Source organism: Mycteria americana, chromosome 1 (genome assembly GCF_035582795.1).
Source record: "Mycteria americana isolate JAX WOST 10 ecotype Jacksonville Zoo and Gardens chromosome 1, USCA_MyAme_1.0, whole genome shotgun sequence".
Classification (NCBI taxonomy): Eukaryota; Metazoa; Chordata; class Aves; order Ciconiiformes; family Ciconiidae; genus Mycteria; species Mycteria americana.
This window is the reverse complement of record NC_134365.1, coordinates 154902634-154930365: the sequence shown is the minus strand read 5'-3', so window position 1 is coordinate 154930365 and position 27732 is coordinate 154902634. Positions and strand designations below refer to the sequence as shown.

At 43.6% G+C, this 27732-nt stretch overlaps 1 protein-coding gene across 1 annotated transcript in view; it reads right to left on the bottom strand.

Moving 5' to 3' along the window:
• The window catches only part of GAS6 (growth arrest specific 6), a 44629-nt gene extending 23198 nt beyond the window's left edge, over positions 1–21431 (bottom strand). Inside the window, exons 1-4 of the mRNA XM_075525325.1 lie at positions 21025–21431; positions 20407–20573; positions 5688–5712; positions 4826–4888 (exon numbers count right to left, since the gene is read on the bottom strand). Of these exons, the coding sequence (XP_075381440.1) occupies positions 4826–4888; positions 5688–5712; positions 20407–20573; positions 21025–21094 (325 nt within the window). The 5' untranslated portion in view covers positions 21095–21431. The remainder of the gene's footprint in view (positions 1–4825; positions 4889–5687; positions 5713–20406; positions 20574–21024) is intronic.
• Between the last annotated feature and the right edge of the window lie 6301 nt (positions 21432–27732).

Here is a 27732-nt window from a genome sequence, read left to right as displayed (position 1 = left end):
ACAGGTACATTTAGAGCACCTGATTAGCAACAGCCCTCTGAAGACCAAGTTTGGTCTGTGATACTAGATTTGCAGTGCAAAAAGCGCTCAGTGGGTACACGTTAAGTGAGCAGCAGCAGCAGCAAAGACCCCTTTTCATACATACTGGTTCTGCTGAGACCAATGTTCAGTAGACCAACATCCAGTTCAGACTCTTCATGATATTCTGAAACATGACTTGTGAATCAATGGGCACATGGGGTGGCAGGGAGGCACGTAGGGAGAGGAACTGTTGAGAAGCCCATCAGGCTTCTCAAATTGAGAGAAGTTAAGAATTGGATTCACTCCTATTTTTGTCAGGATTATACTGCTTCTACATTTGTGTTCTTAACTTCCCCTGTGTGACCCTGAAAGTCACCTTCATGACAGGCTCCTTTGAAAAAACTTTAACATTTCTGTGAGTGCAGGCAGAACCAACTCCCTCTGATGTCTTATAAAGCCCTGAACAGCATTTTTGTTTGCACTGACTGCCTTAGATTTGAATCTCAGTAATCACAGACTGGTTGAGGTTGGCAGGCACCTCTGGAGGTCATCTGGTCCAACCCCCAAGCTCAAGCAGGGCCACCGAGAGCCAGTTGCCCATGTCCAGACAGCTTCTGACCATGTCTGACCATGTCCAGACAGCTTCTGAGTATCTCCAAGGATGGAGACTCCACAGCTTCCCTGGACAACCTGTGCCAGTTCTGGGTCACCCTCACAGTGAAAAAGTGTTTCCTGACGTTCAGGCAGAACCTCCTGAGTTTCCGGTTGTGCCCATTGCCTTTTGGATTTTCAGTTTGCCTTTTGGACAGCCATTAAGATTGGTGCTGTGTTAGGCATGAAAATAAGGCAAGAGAATATACTTTAATGTTGGATAGCGTTTGTGTTATAGTCATCAAGAAAAAATAGTCAGACTCTTGCACACTGAATCCCCTGAAGACTGAAATTAGCTGCACAGTGTTGCAGTTAATCTAGATTACCATGGAGTACTAATTTCATATTTGAAATTTATATTGACAATGTTTGTCACATTGTACAATATAAAAGTTTTCACCATTCCTTTCTCTGTAGGGTATTTAATCGAGCTTTAGACATAAGGACTATGACAAACATACATGTCCACTATGCATGTGCTTATAATGAAGACTCCACCGTTCTTCTGAAGGGGACTAACAGATGCCAGAAATCAGCAGATGATTGGCAATGGCTGTCATTAAATATAGTGGGCTGAATCAAGCAGGACAAAATAGATGAAGCAAAGGAAGGAACTCTATAAAAGGTCATTTTAAAAGGAAAGAATTTGCATTTCAAGTTGTGATTTCATTCCCCTCTACCAAAACTCAGTGGCTCCATCCACTCTCTCACTTCAGGTTCTCCTCTGTAACCAGCACAGCTTCAACCGCTAGCTAGGGCTACGCCATTGAAAAGATAAGCATTCATCCTGAGCCTCAGCAAGGTGTTCCATCATGGACAAGGGAGGAGAGAGCCAGAGGGCTGACCAGGAACAGAGTGTGACTTGGCCAAAGAAATGCCGATTTTCAGTATTTCATCTTGATGCTCAGAAGCTAGTGCCTAGGAAAACTACAGGAAAAGCAGGGGTACACAATCCTAAGAGCCTCACAAAAATAACCATCCACTCACTGCAAACAAGGCCTAATCATCTTTCTTCCTCACCATTCCAGCTGGGCAGAGCTGGGGCAAAGCCACAGCCAAGGTAGAGGCCAGGCCACACAAAAGAAAACACAGCTACACGGGCTGCCTGCCACATCCACCCGCCAGAATACCTCCCAATACATCACTGCCCAGTCGACACACCGCTGGAGGCGGAGGAGTCGGGGAAGGAGAGGCCAGGGTAAGGCAGAGATGAGCCACAACAGGGCTGCTCTTGATCAGCATATTTCTTTTCCTAGGCAGACCAGAATTTGTATACAGTAAACACAATGGTTTAGGTATAGTAAGCCAAGTCTGGTTTTTTGAAGCAGCACAAACTAAGCCTCCCAGACACGGCAGTGTTTTCGAAGTCACTTGATAAGCAGAACAAGTCACCAGGGTTATGCATGACTTATCTGGTGTATCCTCAAGCTTCTGATTCTTTCCCTCAAACTGGATTCTGATGTGCCTTGCAGAGCCGGATGGAAATAACACTGCCCAGCAGAATGCCACCCTTTCTCAACCCATGGTAAATGGCAGGAACAACCACGGACATTTCTATCGCATCAACACTGTGCCGATAGTTTGCTCCTCTTATCATGGGAGTTTGAGAACATGAGACACAGTCTTATACCCTCCTGGTGGCTTTGCAGCTGTGTAATTCTGCCAACTTCGTAGAAGGTGCTCCTGATTTAAACCATTGCAAGAGAAAATGGAGCTTTTGTTTCCATTCATTTACATGACAGATTTTAGTAAAGCTTTTAAAAGTAATAAAGAGCACCTTTTTGTGTGCTTTGAGCTATGTCTGATAGCACATATATAGCTCATAAATGCAGACAGAGAATAGAACTACCAGTTCCATTTTTGAAGTCTGTATGGCAACAAGACTTTACCTAAGTACACTGACTGCTGCTTCCAGTTCATTACTTGGTACTGTGAATTTATTTTTTGATATTCACAAAATGGTGCAAATTAAAACTTCCCTGGGAAAATGCTAGGTTGCGAAGATTATGACACCCACTGTTAAAAAGCAGACACACACATGACCTAACAAAAATCCCATTGTGTTTTTTAAGGCCACGTGCAGCTTCATTTCCAAAAAAAACTGTAGAGTTTTCCAAACTGTTGCAGAACCAAACCCCTAATTCCTAGCTGACCTACAGGATCTCTTTTAGAAATAGATCCAGATCTGCAGACCAAAGTACAGGTATCTATGTGTAAGGCAAGCATCTCTCTGCAAAGCAATTGTCTTAAATTGTCATTGCAGTCCGTGGAGATCTAGTCACTACAATAAACAGAGTCCGTAGAGAGATTCAGCTCTCCCCAGAGCAGAGGCAGCTTGGTCAGTGGAATCCCTCTAGAACCACTGACTGCAGATTAACTCTCCACTGTGATGGGAATACTGCTCGTGCAGGCACCTATGCTGGAAACACCTGCATCTACCTCTCTGAATCCAGAGCTGAACCCTACCTGTAACCCTGGTCTAAAGATCTTATGAAACGGAGAATCCTCAGATGCCCCCCTAAGCTGTCTAATCACTGTCACAGTTAAAATTTGTACCTTATTTCCAGTATAAACTAGTCTAGTTAATCACCCTCCAGTCCTTGGGTTGTGCAATGTCTTTGTGTGCCAGATTAAAAGAGCCTTCCACTACCTTGTTTTGAGAGGAGAAAGACTGTTAAGAAAGAAAATTTAAATGCATTTTGCAGGCACAACCCCACAGAGCTACATAGCCTTTTGGCAGCATCTGTGAAAAATTAAGAGGCACACTGGAATTGGCCAAGCACAAAGGCTGTCATTCTTCCAAGCGCATTTCAGGCTCCGTCTCCATTACCCCTCCTGTGAATTGACAATGGCTTGCCAAAACTCAGCCATTTAAAAATGTTTTAATATTTTAATGGGGGAAAATATTATCATTTTATTTCCAAACCACTGCATCTGCAATGGGCAAAAATCCCTAAAAACAATTATTCAGCTTTTATTTTTTCAGATTTTTTCACCACTGCCCTTTAGACTTGCATTTCTACACCACTATTAGCTGTTTGGAACAAGTGTTCCCAGTTGATACCACCACTTTCAGCAGGAACTCCCACATCTTTGCCGTGCCACACACATGAGCAAAAGGAAGCATTCAGCCTCACGTCCCACTTTGAACTAGCTGGCATACGGCAGCCGACACGGGTACCACAGGTCTGAGAATTCCCAGTTCAGAGGACTCTAACATCTGTAAGTGACACTGCTGTATTATATCAGGGCAGGTCTTGACGTACCACTTCTTAACCTTGGAATTCACTCTTCAAAAGAAGTTGCTATAATGAAGTTTATAAACATGAAAGCTCGACTAAATCCTGATCCTGCTTTGGTAGCACTGGCATGAACACATGACTAATCAAACTTGATCACAGTAACAGACTGAACCACAAGGGTAAAAATGAAAATAAATATACACACACGTGATTTTCTCCCCATTTGAACTGATCTGCTCCCAGAACATATTTAGAATATTTATGCAGCTTTATATCTTTAGCATTGCTAAGCTTCAAGAGGCAACTGTGAAGGTATTAGAAGAGTTAATTAAATTCTGATCCCTAGTGCTAGTGATGAATAAATACTCCTTCCCCTTCTACACAGACACTGGGTTGACTTCCAAATTGATTTGAATTTTTAAAGGTTGCAATATTTAAAGCACAGTCACGCGATGCGTGAAGCTGATCTTCATGTAAAAAAGTCTGACTCAAGCCTGGGTTTGAATATAAGCTTTTTTTTAAGATTCCTTAACAGGGGCAAGCCAAAGTTAGCATTCAAGAAAAAAGAAAATGAAAGGCCAAGCATAGCGTACAACCTTCTGGTAAATCCTATTTTTCATCCCTCTTGCTTCTCAGGTTATTCAGACCTTGGGAAACTGGTGGGAAAGAAATGTCTTGCATCATAAAATACCAAAGCACTGAAAGATGACAGTGAGATGGCAATAGGTTATAAAAGGGAAAAGGCCTTGTTTTGTTGCTCAGATAGGACAAGCCATATGGTGTCTCAAGCCTAGAGAATAGGAAGGCCAGTACTAAAATACTGTAAAAAATGGAGATGGCTGAGCTGGTTCCACTACTTCAGGTAACATGAGAGAACATTTAACTACAATATACAAACCAAAAATGCTTACTATGAACGCATGTAAGGAAATCTGGACTTCTTGTATACGGCGATCCATATTTCTGAATACAAGCTGAAGAACAGAAAATGAAATAACTGTTATTATTATAATGATGACATGGCAGATGTTGAAAGCATGTAAAATCATACCTGGCCTACTGATTCATTAAGCAAGGATCTGGAGGGCGGATGCAAAATCTATGCAACATTATAATCTCCCAGATGCCTTAAAATTCTTAAGTTCATCAAAATTTTTTAGCTCTGATGTACAGTAGAGTTATAAGCCATCTGAAGAGGATGATCACTTTCCCAGACGCTACTATGATTCTGAAAGCATGTTAGTAGCTACTCAAATTTGACCTACTAAATCTCTTTTAAAAACATCTAAAAAGCACATGGAGTTTTCTAAAACTGTTGGTATTTATGATCTTAAGTACTACATATTAAACACAACTAGAAAACCATATGATGCCATGACTATGATACAGTCAATAGAATAAGCCAGTGGATCAATCAATAAAGGCACTTTTATTTTTTTTAATAAGGAATTAGTTAATAGCTAAGTTAATTAAGAAGAGGAAAAGGTAGAAGATTTCAAATTATTACTAATGCTGCAAGCTGCAGGTATCAATGCAATACCAACATTTTAACATGCAGAAAACACATAAGGATCTCTGTATATAAATCTATACATAAGTAAAAAGCAAAATCACATAAGGAACGTACAGTCTATCTTAAAAGTTAGAAATGCATGTTTACTGCAAGCAGATTTCCATCACTTTCCTTAGCAGAGACTTCAGCTGTGACAAGCTCCAGTGTTAGGCACCACATACCAGCACTGCCACAAAGTGAAAGTAAAAGCTGCAACTCACCCAAGTATTTCGGGTAAAAATATTCCTGCAGGAGGGGAAGAAAAAAAAAAAAGCAAAGATTTATTGAATAATATTTGCTTCTATTGTCATACTATTTAAGAGCTGCTGTTAGTTTGGTGGTCTTGCATGGCAGTTGTTTAACAAGGTCCAAACACAAACATCCTAATTTCTTTTTATTCAGAGGCAGAAGCACCACAGTATCATACATGCATTTTGCCTTTTGAAAAGGAAAGAAACATTAGGTCCAGTCTCAAGGTATTTGACAACAGCTGACCCGGTAAGTGGCAGTGACTGAGCGTGAAGCCACTTACCCGCTACCCAAGAGGTAAACGTGCTGATGGTGGCATGAAGTAGGGGAAGGAAGAGGAATCTAGGGACAAAAGCCCAGAGGGAAAGTACAGAAACATTTAAGTCACCCAGTGCCTCCTCGGAGGCCCTCTGCTGATGCAGAACACGGGCAGCACCCTAACACCATAGCCGCTAAAATAAAAGGGTACCTTTTACTCCTAGAACAACAAGCACCCTACACCTCCAACAGCACCCATTGCCATACCGCTGACTCCATGACATGGTGCAGACTGTCCACAAAGAAAGGAATGCTGCCAATTTGCAAGAGAGGGCAAAATTGACTTCCATGACCTAAAACTGGACTGCAAAAGGCATTCCCACTCCTCTCATGGCACGTGGCCACGTGTTACTGTACCCTACCTTCTGTTAAGTGTAGCCATACGGTGAGAGCAGCAGTTTGCTGATGTGAAGTGGATCTGACCTTGCATGTTAGAAAAAATTCAGTCTGGTGAGACCTTGCCAGTTGCATGATTGTTTGCACCAACACAGAGAAACAGCAGGAAAATGCCGCTGTGCTGCATGGAAGGGTGGGAGATTGGCCTCAACTGATCATTAAACCACATTTTAAAAAAAATACAAAAATCCATGGCCAGGAAAAAAGATTTCTTTCCAACTTCACTTCATATTGGATTTCATAATGTATATGTCACTAGTTCAAATGCTGTTAAAATTGTAATTGAGGCGTGCAATGAGGGAAAACTTGTGGATTGTATCAGTGCTTAACTTTTTTGTTAAAATAAACCATTTCTCAGCTAATTATGAAAGAGAATTATACTATGCATACGCTTTCATACAACATGAGGAATTTTCATATAACACTGTATCTGCAGTGAGGGACAGTAAATATCCTATATTCTACAAAATTAGTTTGGTCTATACAAGGTGCCAGATTAGAAACTACTTTATTTTCTTCTTATTACGGATGTTTGGATACGCTCATGCATATATACAGGCATGTACATACAACAGAGACAGTACATACAACATACACCGTGATTCAATTTGACCTGGACTGTCTAATGCAATCAATTGGTTGACAAGATCATATAAACTAAAAGTTTTGTGTTGCTGTCATTCACCAGAAAAATCAACTGCTTCTGGCAAATATGCTCCAGTTACTGAAATGCACCATGTAAATATTCAGAGCATCAATAAAGAAATAGAAGAAGTAGCTTACACTTATTCTAATTTTCAATTCTGACATGAGGGTAATAGGCTTGGCATCTTTTAGGGCTGAGCTTTGTAATATGTCTTCGGGTTAACAAACTGAGTGAGGAGCTCAGAACTCACTACAGTCCCCTCTCCCTCTTGTTTTTTTTAAGGTTTAGTTTTGGAAAAGACAAGTCAAACAAATACAGTCAAAATTGAAGTAAAGTAAAGATGAGTGCACAGCTGTGCTACAACCACAAACTGAACTTCAGCCAGCACTCGAGGAGAAAAAGATAGCGGCATGTGACGAAATATTCCAACCATTTTTTTCATTATTTCCCCTTTATTCAATATGCACCACAAGAATGTGCATCTGTATTTAACCACCAACAGGATAATCCAGACACTGGCAAGAACAACATTTTCTGCACTCAGAGGACAAGAAATAAGAGCTTTCATATTCATGGCCACCAGCCTAATTGCTCCAAGTCAGTGATGGCAAAGGCATAAAACTTCATTTTCTCCTTGAGGTCTGATGAATGAGTTGAGTGCTAGAAGAGTTGTATAGAGTTTACTTTTGAATGAAGGATTAAGGTAACTAGTTATTTTCATTGCGCAAACAACCTGCCAAATGAAAACTGACTGTATATTGATTCAATGCCGGTTGAACAGCAGAAGAGTGAAACTCCAAGACACTGTACCACCACAAGCTTCATTTCATGAGGTACATACAGAGGTAAGCGATTTAAATAGGGGCCTATTAAAGGAAATTTAACCCTTCTTCATTTGCTTACATTATACAAAACTACTTGCTGATCAGTAGCACTCCTCCAGGTCTACAGGATCTGCTGATAAAACCATTCTAAAATAAAGCAATGTGATCGTAGGTTCTAACATTACTCATTCTTGTATGATTAACTTTTCATTTTTCTCCGTAATCAATTTTCCTTACAACAGGCTTCTGGAAATACAATGACAATGTATTTCCATTCAGCCAAAAGATTAATCAAGAATGTGGGACAAATGATCTTCCACCTTGAGAAAAGGAACTTGCTTAAACTGAAAGTAGCAGTCCCTTTTCAAAAAACACTGATGAGAAGTTTTCCCAGTTAAAAATTCAAGTTGTGCCCAATCTGCACAGAAAGACAGCCAGACATAAATTATTTCTAGTGTAAGTGCTCAACTCTACAATGCCTTTTCAGTCTTCTGTGCTGTACTAAGTCTTAATGACCCACAGATGTCAGGGAAGATGAAAGCCCTATACAGGGTCAGGTCCCTGTTAAAAGTCTGAGACTCATCTTCCCTCCACCAGAAGCTTTTAATTGTATTTTGAGGATCCAACAAAAATGCCAAGAGAAATGCTTTGAGGCTTGCTAACAAGGAGTTAGCAGAGATTCTCTGTTACTACTTTGCCGATTTCTCAGCTAGTCACCTTAAATTTCAGGCTTATCAAACATCTCACCATCCAGAAAGCCACCGAGTATTCACTGATTCAGGATCAAAAAGCATGGGGGTTATTTAACTGTGACCACTGTGGTAGCAAAAGTCACCACAGAATTATAGTAAGTTAAATTTTCAGCCTGGAGTCTGCTAAAAGAAGTTAACATTTAAATGGCAGCACTTCCCCTTTGGATTTGCTTTCCTAATTACTGCTGAAAATAAAAGCAGGAGCAATGGGCTTTTTTAAATAAAAAGGTATAAACAAATACATATTGGACATAAACATCCTCTGGATAGGCTGCTGCACAGACACTGACCTCACCAAGCTCTCTAACCAATCTGTCCAGTAGTAATGTCCCCGCGCATGCAAGAGGAAGACAATACCTTGCAGAAGCACCAACCTCCACAAGAGACCAACCTTCACGAACCTGGTTTCAACAATTCCAACCTCTGTGTCTGCTCCTCCCAAGAAAACCTTCATGTATTTCCACCCGTCCTTCTTGTGACCCAACACACTTTCTGTCCGTCTGGTTCCCACATATCAACCATTACGACCGGGATGCCAGAAGCTTCAGTAGTCAAGGGCCTGGCACCAGGACACCTGCAGCCTGCAGACCGGCATGTAGCATTAGTTACACACCACGCGTCATGTGCCACCAGAAGTACAGCTCAGCAGAGACCTCAGGTAAAGAGGGAGAAATAGGAGAGACTGGGAAGTGCCCCACATCTACAGGTCTCCACCCTTCCAGTGAAGTGGAAAGCACAGCATAGGCCAGTCCCTCCAGGCAGGTCTTGGCTTGCTTGTTTCAGCTCAGTTTAAGAGACCTTTTTCTTGCTGTCCAGGAGACAGAGCCATGCTTTAACAGAAAAGATTGAAGCTCTACAACCCTCACCCCTTCCACATGAACACATGTACACGCTAGAAGTAGGTCTTTCAATGCATTAAACATAATTATTGGTTTCCACCACAGTAGTGCAAGACCGAAAAGTGCATGCTTTTATTTCAGGGTCCAGTGACACCAAACACTTTTTCATGGGGTTAAGAAGTTCCTCTCCCACCTACAGCCAGAGCTTATTCCTGCCCTTATAACACAGCCACTACAACACTTAGTGTGGATATCTAAAATGAAAAGAGAGCGTAAGCTTAAAAGTGTCCTCAAAAAAACCCAACCCAAACAACCCCCCCCAAACCTCCAGGTTGCTCATTTTTATATTTGTTTTTTCTTCCAAATGTTAATGGTTGCAGTGAAATAGTTAAGAATAGTTTCTGTGGAGCCACCCACACAATACCCTGCATTGGAACAACTGAGGAGAACAGCAACATGAAGGTAAGAATTCGTAGCAGGGCCGTGGAGTCAAAGAGGCAGAAGTACCTACGTCAGCTTCCCTGCTGCAGGAAACCTACAATGTGACTGGGGTCACCATCTATTTTCAACTCTATGGCCAAACTCTCCCTTAGTGGTAAAATCCAGAAGTTAGTGAAATTATACAGAGTATGCGTTAGTCCCACTGCATTTTTAGAGAAGATGGAAGAACACCAAATCAGAACAGGCGTTAACATGAGTCACTGTATAAAAATAGCCCCTCTGAAAACACAACAATGACCCTGTCTACACCAGGAAAATGTTCTCACTGTTGCTTAAAGTAATTAGCCACACTGGAAACCTCAGCCAAAAGGGCCTGCCAACTGCTTCTGTTTGTTTTGATTGAGTACTAGGTCAGGTAAGCCTGATCAGCACGGAATCGAATCAAAATCATCTTTGAGCTGTAGTGGCAGCAGATAAAAGACGTAGTCTACAGAAGGACTGTTCATGTTCCTGGGCAACTGGCTCTTGGTGGCCCTGCCTGAGCAGGGAGGTTGGACCAGATGACCTCCAGAGGTGCCCTCCAACGTCAACCACCCTGTGATTCTGCGGTTCTGTGACTGCAACACTGCTAACACTGAAGGATATCAGAGACTTGTATTAGCAATGGTAATTTCTAAAAAGCACTTTCTTAGTTACCTAGTTACCTCTTAGAGAGCAGTGACAACTCCCACATTATGCCCTTTTCTCATTTTCGTATAATGACTCTCCCTTTTCCTCTTTCCTTCAGGACTGCATGTTTGTCTTGGGCATGGCCTGACCTCCTTGTTTATAAACGTACTTCACATTTCCACACCGCAGGCATGCACTACCCTTGCAAAGAAATGGCCACTACCAACCATAATTGGCTATAATTTAGTGTTTGACTTGGGTTTGCTTTTATACCAACTGTTGTTTAACTGTTATAACCTGAGAATGCAAATCTCATTAATGCTCAAGGGCTCTCTGCATTTTTTTAAACTCAGCCCTAGGCTTTTGCTGCATAGCAAATCTCATGCTGAATGATTAGGCCTTCCTCCTGTATGATGTAATTAAACCATCCTACAATTTAGAATTTTGAATATATAGAACCTATAGTTGTAGGTTTACACTCAAATCAATGCCATGTTGCTTGCACAAGCTGCCCTTCTCTTTCTAAGGAACCCTACACTCAGCCAGGTTAGTTTGCTTCCTATTTTGCTTTGGGGCGATGTGCATTCTCCATGCAAGGAGCAAAGAGAACTTCTCTCTGCAATTCGGCCAGTGAGGCTTTAGAGAAGCAAGCAGGTACAGTTACAATCCAAAAGCAGCCTTGAAGTCTCATCTCCTACCACCAGACTTACTGTTGTTTAGGGTAGCTTTTAGATTTTGTCTCCATTTGCAGAGTATCCATTTCACTGTCCAGCTATTCTGCTGCACAAAGACTATGACTTCCCCTTCCACCGAGTTGTTCTTCTTTCCAAACAAGAAGCATTCAAGACCACCCTCTCTAGCATCACCTGTTTCATAGAAACTAGGCATCTCTGCAGAATCCTGGAGACTGGAAACAAAAAACATCTATTGTCATAGCTTCCCTCACCCTCTTCTGAGAGGCAGGACTATTTCCCAACAGCATACTGAGGTGCCACTTCAGCAAAAGATGTTGCTCTGCAGTGAGGAAAAACCCACCAATGATTAGAATGCACAATTACAGGGAAAAAAGTAACTAAAGGAAAGAAGAAAAAAAAAAGTTCCTGTATGTCACAGCCAAGCAAAACACAGATACTTTACATTTGTGAAGATGTAGGGGGCACAGAGACATGACTTCTATGTGAGGCCTGAGGCAGGGTTTCATTGGGCAGTAATGGTGTGAAATGGATGTAACTGGTGCCAAGGGCCAAATATTCCAACAAAAAATAATTTGTAGAGTGATTCCAATGAGTTGGTTGCATAGGCTTTTAAGTTACTCTTAATACCATCAAATGACGAATGCCTTGAGGCTTCCTCCAGTGCTTCAGGATTGAAAGGCTACTTTCCCTCCAGCTGCACCAATGTGCAATTTGAAAAGAGGATCCCCATTTGATAACAGTTCTTCACTCGGCGTTGCTTGTTTGAATCCTTACTTGTTGCAGTAGTTACAATACTTGTACGTGTGGTTAAACTAACACTCAGTTAGAAACTTAAGTCAAATTAAGCAAACGAGGATCTGACAAAACACCTAGCATAAGTAAAAGGCTGTCTCCCTTCAACATCCTATATTGTGTCATTACTCTGCAATTATTTAAGCCGTATTTAAAACAGAACAGATTATACATCACATCCAACATGATTTAAATGTTTGTGATCTCTCTTATAGGCTCTGTAACATTTTATCCGCTGAAGTGAAGAAATACTGAAGTGAAGAAATACTGTATTTTTCCCCTTCCTGTAATCTAATGATACTGTTTCTTAGGATTTTGCTTACCTGCAGAGGTTGCGACTCACAGTAATGGCCACTTCAAGGCATGGCTGGATTTGGCCTCGGTGGGGACAGGCAGGCAAGGAATAGGGAAGTGACAGGCCCTTGTGACAGAACCTGATCTCATACTTCCCTGTTCATTATTTTAATAACTAAGTAACTTTTGCTTTTCTGTTTCTGTCCTAAATGTTTTCTGGAATTGAACTAGAACTCCCTGTTCCAGGAGTCGGCCAAATGCGGTAGCTCTTCAGATGCACGTGATTTTGTACAGTGCAAGCATGACCCATGCTCCTTTTACTACTTCATTTATGTACCCTTCTGTCCTGGCAGGTGTGCAGAGTGAAGACAACACCAGCACTTCCCCCGCTTCCTCGGTATCCTCCTTACTTTCCAGCTTTGATCTTCCAGGAGGAGCAAAGAAACAGGAAGAAAACCCAAAACAATAAATAAGGAAACTTCCCCACAGACATGTGCATGTATGGAAGAGCCTCTAGAACAGCAGGTCATACCAAAACAGTGATGAAGGCACAGATATGGAAGGGAGACCTGCTGAGAAACTTCAATGAGATTGTCCAGGGCTTGGTTATTCATTCCCTTCTTTGACAACATGAGCTGTGGTGACCCCCTCTGCTTCTCCCCTTGCACCTGGCCTTCTCATCCTAAAACTCTGCTGTCATTTGCAATGTGTTGGTGCAACCCTTTGTGAAGCTGCGTGGTGAACTGGATGGGAGGACTGATCCAGCTGCAAAATGATCTCTTTTCTCTCCAGACTGCTTTTCTTTAGATCGGTTCCTTAAATCGGTCCATGCAGTTGCACAAATTGCTGTGCAGGCAGGGTGAACAGAATAGGCAAGGGGGTTGCTTACACCAACTAGATCAGCTGAGCTCCCAAATGCAAAACCAAAGCCTGAAAAGATTACAATGTGAGTGGAGGCAAAGTAAACCTCCCTGCTATGTTCCTTCTCAGTTTCTTCTGAATCTCTGATGCTGGTTCCATCCTTGTTCTTCATACTTACTGGAAAGTAATTGGTTGTCATTCATTAAGTTCGCTTAGAGTTTGGAGTGCACATGAACCACAATTGCCAATGTATACAGATTCAATGTTTCTCTTACCTGATTCTCATGCAGCTGTACTAACAAACTATATTAATTCCCAGTAGGCTGCTCCTCTTTTCTTTTAATTTAAAAAGAAAATGAATGAGCCCATAGCCACAAACCTGTTTTCTTATTCTTTAATTGGCTTTTTCCCCTCTCACATATTTATTAAAACCTATTGCATTCCTCTAAAAAACTGACTTACCGTAACTTTATCTGCTTTTTTCCATTATCTTTCATCTTGACCCAAACCTGTATAATCCCCCTGCTTCAATTTACCATTCTTTGCATCTTTTTCCATCCTACCTTCAAACAGCCCTTCAGTGTAATATTTGCCACTTTTGTTTTCTCCTGTTCCTTCCCTCCTGCTGCACAGGAGGTTTAGCATGTGGTACTTAGGTGATGTGGTGTTTCAGTATTTCCAGGTCTATTCTGAACTTTGGGGCCAAACTCACACGAGTGGAAACAGATAAAGATCAGGTAAGCATGAGTCCAGCAAAGCTGATGGAGCTGTGCCTGCTTCCACCAACAGCAAACTTTGCTCACCCTTCTCCATAACTTTTGATAAAGCAGCATTTAGCTAATGAATGTATGACCTGCCTCCTAAGGCAGGCAGGAGTATTTTTGTCACCCTCCTGCTACCGAACTCCACCACCACAAACAAGTGCTGTGTCTGTACCACCAAGTAGATAGATGCATCCTGCTCCACAGTCCCAATCTGTTTGCCTCCTAGATCAGTTAGACCCGCTGGATTTTGGTATGACGGTCTCCCATCCTGTGTTTCCTTTATAAGAAACTAGAGGCAGAAGGAGGAAAGGGAAGGGAGAACAACTGGTGCTCACCCAGATCTCATCCCAGCAGAGAGCTGGGATGCCACTGCGGCAGCTATCATAGAATCACAGAATCATAGAATCATTTAGGTTGGAAAAGACCTTTAAGATCATCGAGTCCAACCGTTAACCTAGCACTGCCAAGTCCACCACTACACCATGTCCCTAAGCACCACATCTACACATCTTTTAAATACCTCCAGGGATGGCGACTCAACCACTTCCCTGGGCAGCCTGTTCCAATGCTTGACCACCCTTTTGGTGAAGAAATTTTTCCTAATATCCAATCTAAATCTCCCCTGGTGCAACTTGAGGCCATTTCCTCTTGTCCTATCTCTTGTTACTTGGGAAAAGAGACCGACACCCACCTCACTACAACCTACTTTCAGGTAGTTGTACAGAGCGATAAGGTGGCACTCAAACTTTTCTACTTCCTTCTTCTCTCCTTCAAGCCATTCTTGGACAAAAGTCCAAATGTCCCTGTACTTCCTTTCTTGAAATCTGTTAAGCATGTACCACTGTGCCTGGGAATCCAATTCTTCCATATACTGAGTCCAAGCAGTATATGGAAAAATTATATAACTCATCCGTGCTGATGAGTTAAATCATCAGCACGGAGTTCTCCAGTAACTCTTTCCCTCTCTTGGATGAATTTTGTACCAACAAGAAGAGATATAGAAATTTATACCAGCTATAAATCTAGCCCTTGCTCCACACTCTGCCACAATGCCATAACAAATCGGTATATTGAGAAGAATTTTCACAGCAAGAAAATCTGCATTTTTGCCTGGATCTAGAAAGGAATATTCTATACAGGGATGATGACATCTGAATTTAAAGATGATATCAGTATTTTTAATGTCTAGACTACACAACATTCACTAAATTACTCAAAGAAATTTTATACTGCTTAACTCTCCCAGTAACTCCTCCCTTCCCCCTACATGCCTTCATACTTTTCTGATTAGTATTTACAAATGTGTATCATCTACCTTGCTGTTCTTAGAAATAAAACCTAAATGTTGGCTGCCAAGCACCCCTCCTAAAAGATCAGAGTAAAGTTTGGATGACTCTAGTCCATGCATGCAGCTCATCTTTGTTATCATGACCATGTCACGTAATGGAAGAAAGAAAGAAATAAAACCAATGAGCCAGTAACACTATGAAACACAACCAAACTGACCATTATCACACCCTACATATTGCTTCATCTGCATTTCAGCTTCTCGATAAACCCAGCCTAGCAGAAAGAATGCTGACATTGCTGGATGTTTTGCTAGGATCAGTAATTTTCAAGACATGACTGCAAGAAGCCCTGAAAAGCCTGGTCTGGTCTCCCTGCTGCCCTTGCTATGAGTGGACTACAGACCTCCTGAGTCCCTCTCAGCCCAAGTCACCCTGTGATTCTCTGCCAGTGTTTTGTGTATCTGACAAGCCATAGATTTGAATAGGAGTTTGGACGCAAGTCCCTCAAAAAGCAAGGGAACTTTTCATGTGCATGCCTGTGAATCAGATGTTCATTCTGCACGCATATGAAAACCAGCTGGTTTTCCATGGTACTCTATTGAGGGACAAATCCATAAACAGTAAACACAGGTGGCCAGGCTGACCTACGTCAGCGTTTCTGGTGGGCCTAACACCTTTCAAAGTATTCAGCATGGCAATTTCAATGGTGACCTGCAGGAAGACCAGTAATTCTTCAACAGTAACAACAGCAAGCAAGATGTGCGGTGACAGATGCTGTACTGATAAACTATGGTAGCAAATGATAAGAGGCTGCATTCAAACACCTTCCCTATGCTGAGCCTTTCAAAACAGAGAAATTCCCTGCACAAGGACATGTTTTTGCTGTATTTATTCTTTAGTGAAATCCAACATTTCCAAGAACACCACCAACTACGCTCCCTTCTGCCCTTTGTTTTACATGCTTGGATGACCACATTTTTAGAACAGGTCAACCAAATTCCAGAGCAGTTTATCAGTCAGTTAACAAGCTGTAATACCTTGACTGCATACCAAGGTCAAATATTTCTGCAGTACTGCTTTTTATAAGGCCTCATCAACATTTTAAATAAGATAACATTCTTATCTCTATATCCAAGATATTTTGCAACTTCATCCCACCTATCACACCCAGCATATCTTTTTAATAGATCACATTTAGAAACAGTCCTCATACCTCCCATGAACATGTTTTCCATCTTTTTTTTTTTCCCCACCATGTTATCTTTTCATTTTTCTGTTTGGTACCTCTGGCATAAATTAAATTATAAAACAGGAACCATCCCAGAATTCTACAGTAATATCTAAGGATGTTATAATCAGCTTCATGAAAAAGATAGGCTGCAAGACTCATTAACCTAGGCTCACACTTGTTTTTACCATGTATAGTCATACCAATAGCACAGACTGAGTTTTGTTCTGCCTCCTAAAAAAAAAAAAAACAACCTAAGAATGTTTCAATTGATCTTCCTTCCTCCAGTCTGGGTGAGCTGATATTTATACTTTCCGTAACATAAAAGACAAAAGCTGCACTGGCCTGCAAATGAATGGCTATTTAGCCCTGCCTAATACACTATTCTTAGCAGTTGATGTAAGTAATCACACATGTGGCAACACCCGCATTCAGGTTTCAGAGAATGTGTATCTTCCGCTGACGGCTTGCAGATGTTGCTTCGGAAAGCTGATCACTGAAGCAATGGAAGGCACGGAAAAAGGGTAGAGACCAGTAAACAGGAATGAAACGTCGTTTACCTATACCAGAGCACCCTTTTCCGTGCCTTCCATTGCTTCAGTAGGTATCTTTCCGTAAAATGTTATTCTTGGCTAGATGTTATAATTGGCTGGATCAAGCTATGTTTTTACCTGGGAAGCATCACATAACCTATACTACAGCCTTGCTTCATCTTACCTGAACTTGTAGAGCTGTCTGATTGAACCGATTAATGTAATTTCATATCACAGCTTTAAGCCATAGGTCTTGAAATTAGGCCTTGAAATTCTCTTCACACAACCATAGGACAATTAAGAATGGCAACGTTTATAAGGAAGACTCATACATTTCATTAGATCATCTGATGGGGAGGGGTAGGGAAGAGAGACAACGCTTTCGCATTCACATTGCTAGCCTTTCTTGAGGTCGAACAGAGAAGCAGCAAGCTATTAACTAACCTCAAACTAACCTTCAGCTGTCAAGGCTGCAAGACCATTGCTCCCATGGGACAGTAAACAGCCAAGTGCCTACATTCGTGCTCATCTGGTGCTTTAAAGCATGAAACCCAGGAGATGTGGACAGACCTGAAAGCCCAGATCAGCAGCACACCGCTGTGTTCCTCACAGCTTGCCTACTACGAGGTTAGCCATAAGGCTCAGCGCAGGGCAAAAAGTGCTGGAGCTCCTTCTTTCTGCTACGACCTCAGTAGTTAATCCCTGTGACCAGGTTCAGCAGGCAGAGACAAAAATGTCAGCCTCCCTAAACTACAAGGAAACACCAGCTGTCAACAGTAACCAGCACATTTCCCCGGTCAATAAAAAGTCCTCGCTTTACCAGCGTGGACCAGCTGCAGCCTGACAATATGCTGAAGCATGACTGCAGTTACTGTAATTCCTCAAACTGCTAGGCGTTGTTTATGAACAGTTTCCATCTTTCCTGAGTCAAGTCTGTCTCAGCTAGCTTCCTTCTTCTGTCAGTCACCAGGACAGGACATACAAGGCAGCATCAGTGAAACGACAGCATGCTAACTTGCTAGCATTTAAGAAACACTTCCATTACCTCAGGTGTGTATTAAGGAGATGTGAAAAGATAAAGTCAGATGAAAATGCAGATGAGGAAAATACTCTGCCCATCAAATCCACAGATACTGCTGGAGGAATAGTCACCTGTGCCTTACAAAGCATTGAAGGCTTCCAACGTGTAGAGTAATCACAGCCCACATACATGACCTCTGCCACCATGCATTAGAAAACTGCTACTGAACAGCAGCTGCTGCCTTCCTGTCACACACTGATTGCAAAATGGATAGGAAGGGCCATAAATCCCCCTAATAAGTGGTGGCACACTTGCTTCCCCGTGAAACTGAAGCAAAGTAACAGCAAGGAGCAGGACATACTGCACGTGACAAGCAAGTTCACAGCTCTTGGGAGTTTTGTGTCTCAGAAAAGGTAGGATCTTGCGTCACTGCAGACCTAAAAGTATTCTAAAATACAGTTCTTTGGTGTAGAAGCGCATGTAAAATAAGCAAGGGGGCACAGACTCTAGAAGCTTATCTAGCCTTAGTGATATTTCTTCAGGTGTTTTCAGAACTAGAGCGAGACCTAGCAGCGGTAACGGAGGAAATGCACCAAAAAAATCAAAATCGTTTGCATTGTCCTGCAAAACACGCTTAAATGGCATGACTGGATCTTACATAATTAATATTACACATGAAAAGATTTTAAACCAAAATTATTTCACTATTTTCATTGCAGTAGGAGAACTGTATATTTTTTTCAATATACAAAATAAGTACCGAATATTGTTAAAAACTCCTGACACATTTACACAGTCTACCACACTCTAAACAGATCTATCAATGCATTGCCTTTGGCTACTTTCTTGGCCAGAAACCAGTTAGCTAAACCGGTGACCTCAGATCACCTTTTTTCCAGAATGCTACAAAATCCCATTTGGGATATTTTTCCTGCATTCACTGCTATATAGTGAGTATTTATACTGTGCTTAAAGTTATGTTATTCAACATGAACATGGAAATAGTTGTGCCAGCCATTCTCACCACATTACAATTATCCATATTCTGTATTAGCTCAGTTTTAGAGAACAGCAGCAAACACTGCTGCAAGCAGATGTGACTACGCGTACATGTAAGAGGCGTACCGTTAAACACTGCCTGGGCAAGCACTCCATACTAAGCTCTAAATTAAAGAGCGTCAAAAAGAAAAGCCAGCATCACAATGTTTTTGCCATACTTGCTACTGCCTTGTGACAACAAGCTACCGCACTGCATATCCAGCACTGAGCCTGCTAATGAAGCACACATGTCAAGACTTGCCTGACTGAAACATAAAACATCTCCTCAGATGAGTCCCTCCCTTGCCTGTGGTGTGTGTGTGTCTCTGTGTATGCACACACACACAATCTCTCTCTCTCTCTGTCTCTCTCTGTCCTATCTTCTCCCTAGAGCATCACCATTAACAGGAACACGCTGTGCAATATCAAGCTGCAGTTTGAACACCAAGAAAATCCACTTCCCACTGCTAAATCAATGCCAGATAATCTCTGCAATGAGAACAGCCTATCCAAAACAGGATAGAGGAGGTGTAAAGTAATTGGAAGAGTAATGCTGAGCTTAGTAAAGCAACACAACTGCATCCACACGCTGTCCAAAGTGAGAAGAAGACTGAAGTGAAAGTCAGCCTTGAGAAGACCTGGAAAAGTCAGCTCCACATGCGGTGTGCAGGCTGTAACTGTGTGAATCCACGCTTAGTGTTGGCAGTGCAGCAGTACCGCATTCCTGTAGATGTGCTCTCCTGCTGCCGTACTGACAGGTCCTGAACCTACTGATTCCAAAATGCTACCCAAGCTGAATATGGCCCAAAAGGCTTAAAGTGTGTTTATGACATACTTCTTCTGAGAAACCCCTATTCTGACATATGCCATACCATTAAGGGGATTTTAAATACAGCTGGGATGGGAGGATGAAGGAAAGAGGGACAGCAGGGTGTCCAGACAGAGAAGCCATAGCATTATGTCACACCGGTCTTGCTTCGTGGATTTACACCACGGGTGTACAGGGCCCTTCCTCTCTCCGGAGACAGCAGTCACGCCAGCGGGCGCCAGGCTAGGCCGTTCACCCAGACCATCCTCGCCGAGGCATTTCTCTGACACAGCCCGTGCTGAGTGCGAGTTACGCCGTGTGGCTTCCAGTCATTCACCTAATGGTTCTGGTTCCTCCTCCTCCTCCAAACGGCTTCCCCAGCTGTGCAGGCAGCTGGCACCCAGCCGCAGAGGGATGGAGGGAGGGCGGGAGGGTAGAGCCGGACAACCCACCGAAATCTCCGCGGCGGCTCTGCGCCCTTACCGTCTCGGGGTCGTTCTCAAACACCTCCCGGGCCTCCTCCTTGCTGCAGTGCTCCTCCACGCACTCCCTCTCCAGGTGCCCTTGCTTGGTCTCCTCGAACATCTGGTAGGCTCGCCGCTGCCTCTGCCGCAGGAACTGGGCAGCCTCCGGGGCGCGCAGCAGCACGGCTGGGCCGCCGATCGCCGGGCCGGCGGGGGGGCGAGGAGGAGGAGGAGGAGGAGAGGAGCAGAGGAAGGGGAGGCAGCGGTGAACGGCTGAGCCCGCCCGGCCGCTCTGTACCCCCCCCGCACACACACAGCAAGCCGCCCCGCCGAGGGGCACCGCGGGCACCAAGCGCCCTCCCTGCCCGGCGCCCCGCCCGTGGGTCGCCGCGGCCTTGGCGCGGCCCCTCACAGCGGCGACCCCGCGGCCGCGGCCGCCGCCACCGCCGCCGCACCGGCATCCCCCGCTGCGACCGCCGCCGCCTTCCCCACCGCAGCCTGGCCGTGAAGCCGCGCATCGCGCCCCCCCCCCCGCCCCACCACAGCCCCAGCAGCTCCCACGGACACGCACACACTCGGGGCGGTGGGGGATGCTCGGCGGCGTGTGCGGGAGGGACGGGCCCCCCGCGGTACTCACTCTGCGAGGAGTCCGCCGCCAGCAGGACGAGCAGCAGGGCGGCCCCGAGGGGCGCCGCGGGATGCGGCATGATGCGGCGGCGGCGGCGGCTGGGGCCGGGCCGGGCCGGGCGCTGGCGGAGCGGAGCGGAGCGGAGCGCGGCGGGCGGGCGGCGGCGCGGGCGGGGAGCGCGCTGCTACTGCGGGAGCGCGGCGCCGGGGAGCCCAGCAGGGGAGCCGGGGAGCCGCTCGCCCGTCCTACCCAATCGCTCGCCAAGTCACCGCCGAGCCGCGGCACAGGGACACACCTCGCGGCGGGGCAGAGGCCCGGCCCCGCGTACCTGCCCGGCTGCGTGGGAGAGGCCGTGCCGAGCCGCGGGGGAGTATTTACGGCAGCCGGGCTGATGGGCGGACGGCAGGGCCCGGGGAGCTGGCGGGAAGGCTGCTCCCTCACCCACCTCCGGCCGGGTGCGCTGGCGGGCACATCTTCCTAACAGCGCTGGGGCTCGTCGTTGCAGAGGGCGAAGCTGGCACCACACCCAGCCCAGTCCTGCCTTCACTTAGAAACTTGGGTTCTCCCCAGACCCCAATACCTATTTTCTTCACGACTAAATTTTCAGTTGATACCACTGTTTTAGGATAAAACGCCTCAGGAAAGGTTGATACCAATATGTTGCATGCTGTCCTTTACCGTCCCTGTCCACCCATAGTTCCACAGGACATGTCTGATGCAGGAACCCCTGTTAGCTGCAACCCAGAGCTGCAGGGTCAGGGCTGGGAGCTGCACTTAGGCTACCTATTGCCACTGCTTTGGAGCTCTTATGTGTACTGCCCTGCAGACGGGTAAATGTGACAGATGACTCAAGTAACACCAAATGTAGATATTCTTCAAGATACCTTTAATGGCATAACTTGCGTGAAAAAGCAACGTGTCTAATGTCATTTTAGTATTTAGGTATGTCTAATACAGACTCCGTGTCTCCATAATAAATTACTGCGAATATAATATAACTAAACTAATGTAAACAATGTATTTATATTACATATAGTTGAAGTAAAGTACATGAAAACATATGAGCCAGCCCGCTCATTCAAAGCAAGCATTCCTAGGCTGGTATCTGCTGCCTGACAATGGCCAATAGTCGACATACAGGTAACAGTTACAAAATTGTATAAACCACTGTGGCGTGGTCTTTTCTTTCTGTCTTCAGCTTCTGAAGTGCAGAGGAAGAGCTCTCTAATGTAAAAACTGTGTCCACTATCATGCTAACAGCCACAAATGTACCTCTTCCCCATGAATTTGTCAAATACCTTTTCGATCCATTGGTACTTCTGGCCTCCAGGAGTGACAGCAAGGTCCCAAATGTGCACAAAGGCGAGACAGGAACTTTTTCCCACCAGTTTTAAATCCAGTGCTTAATAATTTTATAGGATACCTTGAACTTCTGTCTTCGAAGAAATAGTGAATTATCATGCCCTATTTGCTTTCACTGTGTCATTTTATAGACCTTGCTCATATACTCTCAGAACCATCCCTTTTCTTAAGCTATGGAGCTTTGATCTATTATTTGTTTCCAAACCCCTTTGAGCTGGCATTGCTCAAAGAAGCAGTCCCGCCAGTCCTCGTTGCTTGTTCCTGTCCTTTGGTCACGTCCGCATCTTGTGCTGGCATGCAATGATCCTGATCAGAGTAACCCAACAACAATGATTAATTTTAATTCAGATCAGTTCCCCCACTGAGTTGCTTCACAGCTGCACAAACACCAAAAGAGAGAGGCTTTCAGGGGTGGCAGCGAGTAGCCGCAAGCGAAGGGAGCGTGGGCCTGCTCATTTCAGCAGCAGAGCTGGCAGAAATGGCTTGTGAAGCGACAGCTGCAGGCAGAGGTTTCCTAGGACTGGCTGCCACGTTCCTCCCTCCGTCGTGTGTCCCCCTGCCCGTGTTGGGAGATGTGGCTGTGCCGTTTCAGCTCATTCACCTGGCAGGAAACTCTTTGCTTTTCTAGTGCGTGTATGTTTTCTACCAGGTTACTGTGCTGAACCAGCTCAGTGACGGAGCGAGAAAGCATAAGATGAGGAGTGGGATTGCAGCAGTAAGTCCGTAGGCTGCTGTGGGATTGCAGCCTGTGCCTCTCATACAGAAGCCATTCCCCATCTTTGTTTTCATCCTTCTCTGTATCTGTTCTATTTATACTTGGTTTTAGACAAAGTGGATAAAACTACATGCAATATTCAAGATGTGGGTTTACAGCGGCACTGTCCTGCTTTTGCCTCTTACCTTCTTCTTACTATTTCCAAACATTGCGTGGGTTCCTTTTTACTTCCTGGCCTGTTATTTTCAAAGAGCTATGAACAAAAGGTCTGAGACCTCTTTCCGGGGTGGAGTTGCTATTTTACCAGTGGATACACATGGTTAGGGTTGCCTTCCATGGGTGCATCACTTTGCATATCCGTATATTAAATTTCACTTGTCATTTATCGCACTGTCACATTAAAAGTCCTATCAAGCGATACAACTGAGCTAACAGCTTCGTGCTACAAAAATAGGTGATCCCACTCTTCCTTGCCTCTATGCTTCCACCCCATCCCTGGATGCACAATTCTCCCTCCCTCCTTGATTTTTGTATGGTTTTGTCACTGATGTGACCTCTCAGCAAGCCAGTTCAGCTCCCTAGGCCAACAGAAAGGTATTTCTTTTTTCTAAGAGTCTTCTGAAATTCTTGATTGCCAGTTTAGGATTTGACTGTTCAGACAAATTTTGTATTATCTGCAAACTGTCCTCATGGCATTAAATTTCTCCATACAATTTCTGAAGATGTTGAACAGCAGAGATTTTTGTGGGTTCTGGAAACTGCTTTATATTGTGTAATCTAATGATGACGTTTTTTTATCCTTTTCCTTTTATTCTGTACGGCTACACTTTGAGAGCCCATGGTGAAAGACCAGGTCGAAAGCTTTTTGAAAATCCAGGTACGTAATAGTATCACCAGAACCATCCTTTCCTACATAAAAATCACTCCTTAAACCTCTAATGGCTTTGCAAAACATGACATCCTACTTGACATGCAATGCTGATTCTTCTCCAAAGTATCATTCAGTCTACTAATTCTATTCTCTATTATAGTTTCCAGTAAGTTGCCTGGCACAGACATCAAACACTGATTTGGGTGAGCCCAGAAGTCCTTTCAACAGTCACATTTTCCACCTTCCATTCTTCTGGCACTGTAGCATTTAAGACAGATTTAAGCAATGAGTTGCATAAAGCAGCAGTTTCATTTTCTTCAAAATTCATGGCTTTATACCATCTGACCTCAGCTATCCCAGTGAGGTCTTAGGGAACATAAAAAACAGGATAGAAAAATAACACAGAAAATATTAAAACAACATTATATGAACTGCTGGTACTCTCAGCATGTCCCATTTTAGACTCCCTTTTGACTTTAGTCCAGGCACAGAAATTTCCAGATGTAAATCTGAACTTGTAGGATTAGATTCCATTGGTTACTAGACACTAACCAGAAATACGCACCAAATTTAACAAATTTTGAGAAAAGTGATTAAAAATACCACTAGAAGGTTGTTAGACACCTTTGTTAAAGACCAAAAATCAAAAAATTATTTGCCAGGTAACAGAACCTGAGTCAGTTATTCCGAGTTCTGATGAGTATCAGTTAGTCCATCTTCCTTATCCAGTCCCAAAACAAAAACCAAGGTTGCATTTGCCTTTCAGTGCAAACCAGTGCGTAGTACGTAGCCAAGCTGCAGAAATGTAGTGGAAGCAGGTGTAACTGAGCAAAGTTCCTTTAGGTTCCTGCAACTAATTACTTTTGTAGGTACCAAACTGTAGAATGAAACTGAAGTGTCCTAAAAAGAGTAAACAGGCCTCACAACTTTAGAGTCAAAGATACTGAGTTATGGAGAAGAGGAAGGGATTCCCAAGTGTGCCCTTCCTTCCTTCCATACATCACCCCCTCAGCCAAAGGCACTATGGGGGGAGGTTCTTGTTGACTTCTGAAGGACCATCTTTTCCATGTAATGTACTTGTTTGACCTCAAGGAAAAATTGATTAGACTTATGTCCTACGGGTTGTCCCACACTGCCAAAGTATCTCAGATTTCAGGGACAAGTGACTGTTTCACATACTCATTCCATGTTCATTTCTTGTTCTTTTTCCTTCAAAGTGCTCCAAAGATTACATTCCTATATATTTTTTTCTATTCTATGAAGAGGGAGGAGTAAAAGGATGTGAGATTACATCAGAATATTTAAAAATTTAAATGATTGTGGAAGGCAGCGTACTTAACCAGCAAATCCCTGTGAGAGTAAGGAAGCTGATTCCACGATCCTTGACCTGAATGCACTACAGGCTGGGCACATGCCAAATATGCCTAGCACATCAAGATCTGGAACTTGCTGCTTAGTTGTGTGAACTACAATTCGCAGCCTGATGCCAGGAAATAAACTGGAGGTTTCAAGGACAGGAAGCTCTGAACTGTCGTCGTCCCGTCCGCACCTCTCGTGGTTCCAGGTCAATGGGATTTCCTTTCATTAGAGGTCAATCTGGTGACTGAAAATGGCTGTAGGCACCAGCAAAACCAAAATGCTCATCTGGGCAGTGGCACTCCCTCTGCGGCCAGCAAGGCAATGTACAAACTCCTTTGCACAGAATGGGCAGAACGTGCCACCGTCCTCCATGAATGATCTCTCAGGCTAAAGGGCACTAAGCAACAATATCAAATCTCCTGCCCCAACCTACAGTACATCGCAGCTCCCTGTTTCTTAAATACCACTGCAGGTCGCAGAAGGGATGAGGTGGGGATGGGGGACCAGAGGGTCCGTTTTCTGTGCAATCTGAGTCACCATGTTGCATTTAGCACCGAGCACCTGGGAGGCGGGAAGCCCAACAAGGCTCTTGTATTTGTCATGGCAAGAAGAGGTCGCAGGCAAGAAGGAGAAATGGAAGAGGTCCTTACATAACCAACTGCGCTTTTTAATTCTTACTCCCTTTGAAAAGAATAGTTTTGAAAAGAAGAACTGTGCTTTCCTCCATTTTGGAAAAGACCTCTGGATCCAAGCATTAGATTGGGGAGTTAGCTGCTTTGCCGAGGAAGCCCAGTTCCTTTACCACGTGCCTGCCTCTGCATGTCTGTTATCCAGTTAAGGTGTAATAGATTTCTTACTTGAGGATAAAGTGCCCATCATACCATCACTAAATGCTTCTATCATATCTCCTTATATTGCTATTTGGCATTAAAATTCTGTGGAGGTTGAAAAACATCTTGATTTTGACCCATGTGTGAGCAGGCAGACAAGGGAGCTCACAAACTGGAACCACTGTGGGCGGACAGACTATAAATAGCTCTAGGATGTCCCTGAAAGGTAATTTACATCAAAAAAACAGCACCCCAAATATCCTACTGTCTTCACACAAATGTTGATTGTATGGAAAAATCACACACAAAATCCTTACTGAAACAGTGTCATTTTGAAGAAGAGCTGAAGATTTGCATTTCTGCTTCACCCAAAGATGAAGGAGCTCCTGTATAGCAGTGTGTGGAGCTTCCCCAGATGGACCTAAGTTGATGAGAAAAACTATGGGTTCCCAGGCTAAAAATGTAAGGTTTCTTCTCGTCATCAGCAGGAATTAAACCCAGAGGGCAAGACAGGAACCTTTCATGGTACCAATGCAACCCCTGCTGCTTGGGAAACCCATGTGGTGGATCAGGCTGGACCTTCTCCTAAAGTGCCGCTGACGCAGATGAGCTGGGGCTTTTTGCACAGCCCATACTTTCTTTTTTAAAAACAACAAGAGTTTGAAACACATCAACTTCACTTAATGGCTGGCTGTAAAATGAATCAAAATAAATCAAAATTATGAAGTATTTGTATTAATGAGAAGAGAAAGCTGGAAGGGTAAAAAAAATAAGATGGAAGCCTTCTAAGAAGATTTCAAGGCACTCAGCATAACGATGGATGGGCATGCAGCTCCATTGAAAGATCTTACTAATGCATGTGTGAAACCTTATTCAAAGATACAAACAGACGAAGAATGAGAATGGTGATGAAAAAGGATCTGTCAGAAAGATGTGAAACTGCAACTAAAAACAATTAGAAGCCATGCTTTCATTCAGGCTATTTTCAGATCCCTGGAAAAATATGAAAAATTACTCTCCTCTCATCCAAATATAAATCCTTCCTGGAGCCACACAAATATGTGTCTTTGTTTAGATCAGGCCAATGTTTTTGTGGGAGGATGTGAAATTTCATCAAGAGGTCTCCGGTAATGCTAATGTCATAAAATTCCTCTTATCCAGTATGTTCAAATTAAACATTTTCTAATAAAACAAACACAGAAAAGGCCCCATTATACTGCTCAACCCTTTTGAGCAATTAGCATATATTGACTCAAGAAGAAAAGGGTTAACTTTCAAAATATACTTAATTTTAGTGGAGGAAGAAATGGATGAGGAGAATAAGCAAATGTAGATTAGAGAGAGAAGAAAAGACTTGGATAAAGAAATGGAGCTGGATGCATGGAGAGATATGTAGAAGAAGGGTTATTAATCTTTCACACATAATTTACTCAAAAGGAAATTTAATAAAAGACTCCCTAACTAGTATCTCTTTTCAGTAAGGGACCCAAACCCCATTTTCTGATAGTGACGCATTATGCTGGAGGGAGAAGAAGAGAAAGGCTCCTTCTCCTGCAGGTACTAGTCATGCCCATGTCCAT